At 45.7% G+C, this 3104-nt stretch overlaps 1 protein-coding gene across 1 annotated transcript in view; it reads left to right on the top strand.

Annotated features, from left to right (window-relative positions):
- The window catches only part of BCAN (brevican), a 26208-nt gene that overhangs the window by 18218 nt on the left and 4886 nt on the right, over positions 1-3104 (top strand). The window contains exons 9-10 of the mRNA XM_018573928.1: positions 381-491; positions 2709-2867. Coding sequence (XP_018429430.1) covers positions 381-491; positions 2709-2867 — 270 coding nt within the window. The remainder of the gene's footprint in view (positions 1-380; positions 492-2708; positions 2868-3104) is intronic.

Here is a 3104-nt window from a genome sequence, read left to right as displayed (position 1 = left end):
TTGTATGCAGCCTGCAGGTCCGCCATTCTCCATGGGGGGGGGGTTTGGCGAGTAGGGGGGGGCGCATTGAGGAACCTGGCATTTGGGGCAGCAGAGAGTGTAAATCCGGCCCTGCTTGTGGTTCCACAACAGCTGGAGTGCCGAGGTTGCCTTCCCCTGTGCTAAAACAATAGGCACCAGGTAAAACATTTCCATAAATTGTTCCTGACCTGTATGAATTACATTCAAACCTGCACTGGCAACTAACCATCGGAGATAAAGCTGACACCTGATTGGACGCTGAACCGATATAGTTCTTATTGAAGATATCTGAGGCTCAATGTACTGTACCCCTGACTTTTGGGCACACCTGCAGCTTCCCTTTGTACCTTGTGTTGTAGATGTCTGCTACCCCAACCCCTGTGGGAACGGAGGGACCTGCATTGAGGAGGACGATGACGACTTCCACTGTTTGTGTTTGCCGGGCTATTTTGGAAAAGCCTGTGAAATAAGTGAGTCACAAAGGACACTCTAGTTATGTGATCAACTCATGTTACCTGCTGGTATGTGATAACAAACCATTCACACGCTGTGACAAGGTAGGACAGCACATGGTGATATTGATTCAAGGGGCTGCAATGGGGTCTTACAACACCCCCGTAGTTATTAAAGCTGCAGTTTAATCTCATATTTGCCTTCCCTGGTCACCCCACTTCCTCCATTGATGAAAGGGACTTCAATGGGGTCTTACAACACCCCTGTAGTTATTAATGCTGCAGATTATTCTTCTTATATTTGCCTTCCCTGGTCACTCGCCTTCCTCCATTTATTAAAAGGGCTGTAATGGGGTCTTACAACACCCCTGTGCTTATTAAAGCTGCAGTTTAATCTTATATTTGCCTTCCCTGGTCACTCCATTTCCTCCACTAGCCACTCTGCTTCCTCCATTGATTAAAGGGACCACAATGGGGTCTTACAACACCCCTGTAGTTTTTAAAGCTGCAGTTTAATCTTATATTTGCCTTCCCTGGTCACTCCACTTCCTTAATCAACAGGCTTATAAAAATCAATCCTCTTTTTATTACATACCTCAATTTAGCCCCAGAGATGTCAGCACTGGGTATCTGTGGTTTTGTATGCATTAATGAAATATCATGGCTGGTGGGAGGGGCTAGCAGTGTGCTATACATAGCTTCCTGAAAACATCACCGCACCCCTGCCTTGGTACTTATCTGAAGAACCCTCAGCCCTGACGCAAGCACATGCCTATAGAACACAGCTCTGTCTATAGCTATGTTAGCCAAGTTTTGTTGGGACCCTAAGGGGTCTATTTATAAACAATTCATAGAGCCATTTCCCCTGTGGTCCCTTCTGAATGTTCAATCTGTGTAAATGGAGGCAAATTTACACAGATTTTCAGGTAAAATGTAATGTAATACCACATTATGGCCACTGGATGGAGCTGAGAAGTACAGGGAATAAGTATTAATGGCCACTATAGGGAGATGAGGAGCACAGGAAATATATATGAATGGCCACTAGATGGAGGGGAGGAGCACAGGAAATAAGTATTAATGTCCACTAGGTGGAGCTGAAGAGCACAGGAAATAAGTATTTCTGGCCACTAGATTGAGATGAAGAGCACAGGAAATAAGTATTTATGGCCACTAGGTGGAGCTGAGGAGCATAGGGAGTGGGTATTTATGGCCACTAGATGGAGCTGAGGAGCACAGGAAATAAGTATTTCTGGCCACTAGATTGAGCTGAGGAGCACAGGAAATAAGTATTTATGGCCACTAGATGGAGCTGAGGAGCACAGGAAATAAGTATTTCTGGCCACTAGATGGAGCTGAGGAGCACAGGAAATAAGTATTTATGGCCACTAGATGGAGCTGAGGAGCATAGGGAGTATGTATTTATGGCCACTAGATGGAGCTGAGGAGCACAGGAAATAAGTATTTATGGCCACTAGATGGAGCTGAGGAGCATAGGGAGTATGTATTTATGGCCACTAGATGGAGCTGAGGAGCACAGGAAATAAGTATTCATGGCCACTAGATGGAGCTGAGGAGCATAGGAAATAAGTTTATGGCCACTAGATGGAGCTGAGGAGCACAGGGAATGTAAGTATTTATCTCTAATGCTCCTCAGCTCCACCTAGTGGCCATAAACTTATTTCCTATGCTCCTCAGCTCCATCTAGTGGCCATGAATACTTATTTCCTGTGCTCCTCATCTCAATCTAGTGGCCATATTGCAGTATTACATTACATTACATTTTACCTGAAAATATACTAAGAAAATTAATGTTTGAGTCTATTCGCACATGACGAGCTTTCACAGAAATTTGCAGGGCGAATGGCTCTGCAAATTGTTTATAAATAGACCCCCTTATGTATTTGTGTTACTGATTTACAGCAGGGGTCCCCTTTGTCGGTTCTGATCTTGTATGGAAATCCAAAAAAGGTGAAGTTGACAATGTAAAATGTCGCTCATATTCCGGGAATTCCATGAAGTTTTGATCTGCAAATTGCCGCCTTCCGGCACTGTTTTGGGGGATTGGAAGCGGGAAGGTGGCTGGCGGCTATGTGCACCATGGGCTGTCCTTCCCACCATGCATTGGGTCCTCCCTATTGTGTTAACCTCCTTTATATACCTGTTTATACTCCATATACCATTTCCTTGACTCCTCCCCCCCCCTACCCTCTGACTGTCCCTGTCTCTGGATAGATGTAGAGAAGTGTCCAGACGAGTGGGACTCGTTCCAGGGATTCTGCTACCGGCACTTCTATGACAGGAAGAGCTGGGAAGAGGCGGAGACCCACTGCAGGGACTTCGGAGGCCATCTTGTCAGCGTCGTAACCCCCGAGGAGCAGGACTTTGTCAACAGTAAGTGGCCAGTGCCGAAAATGTCGTCAAAGAATTTAGAGATTTTGGGCTACAAAGAACCATAATACGTCCTCCATGAGTCACCCAGAATGCTCTGCTCTGTCCCCACCCCTTCCTGATTGATGATCTCGATGTTCTAAATGTTAAAATGTATCCAAAGCCAAATGTTTTGTTGCTGTTTTGGATTGAACGGAGAATGCTTAAAACCGGTGGCATCACAAGGGGGGGGGGGGTGGG

This window comes from Nanorana parkeri, unplaced genomic scaffold, assembly GCF_000935625.1.
Source record: "Nanorana parkeri isolate BGI_ZX_2015 unplaced genomic scaffold, ASM93562v1 scaffold2621, whole genome shotgun sequence".
NCBI lineage: Eukaryota > Metazoa > Chordata > Amphibia > Anura > Dicroglossidae > Nanorana > Nanorana parkeri.
This window is presented reverse-complemented; position numbering and strand designations above follow the sequence as displayed.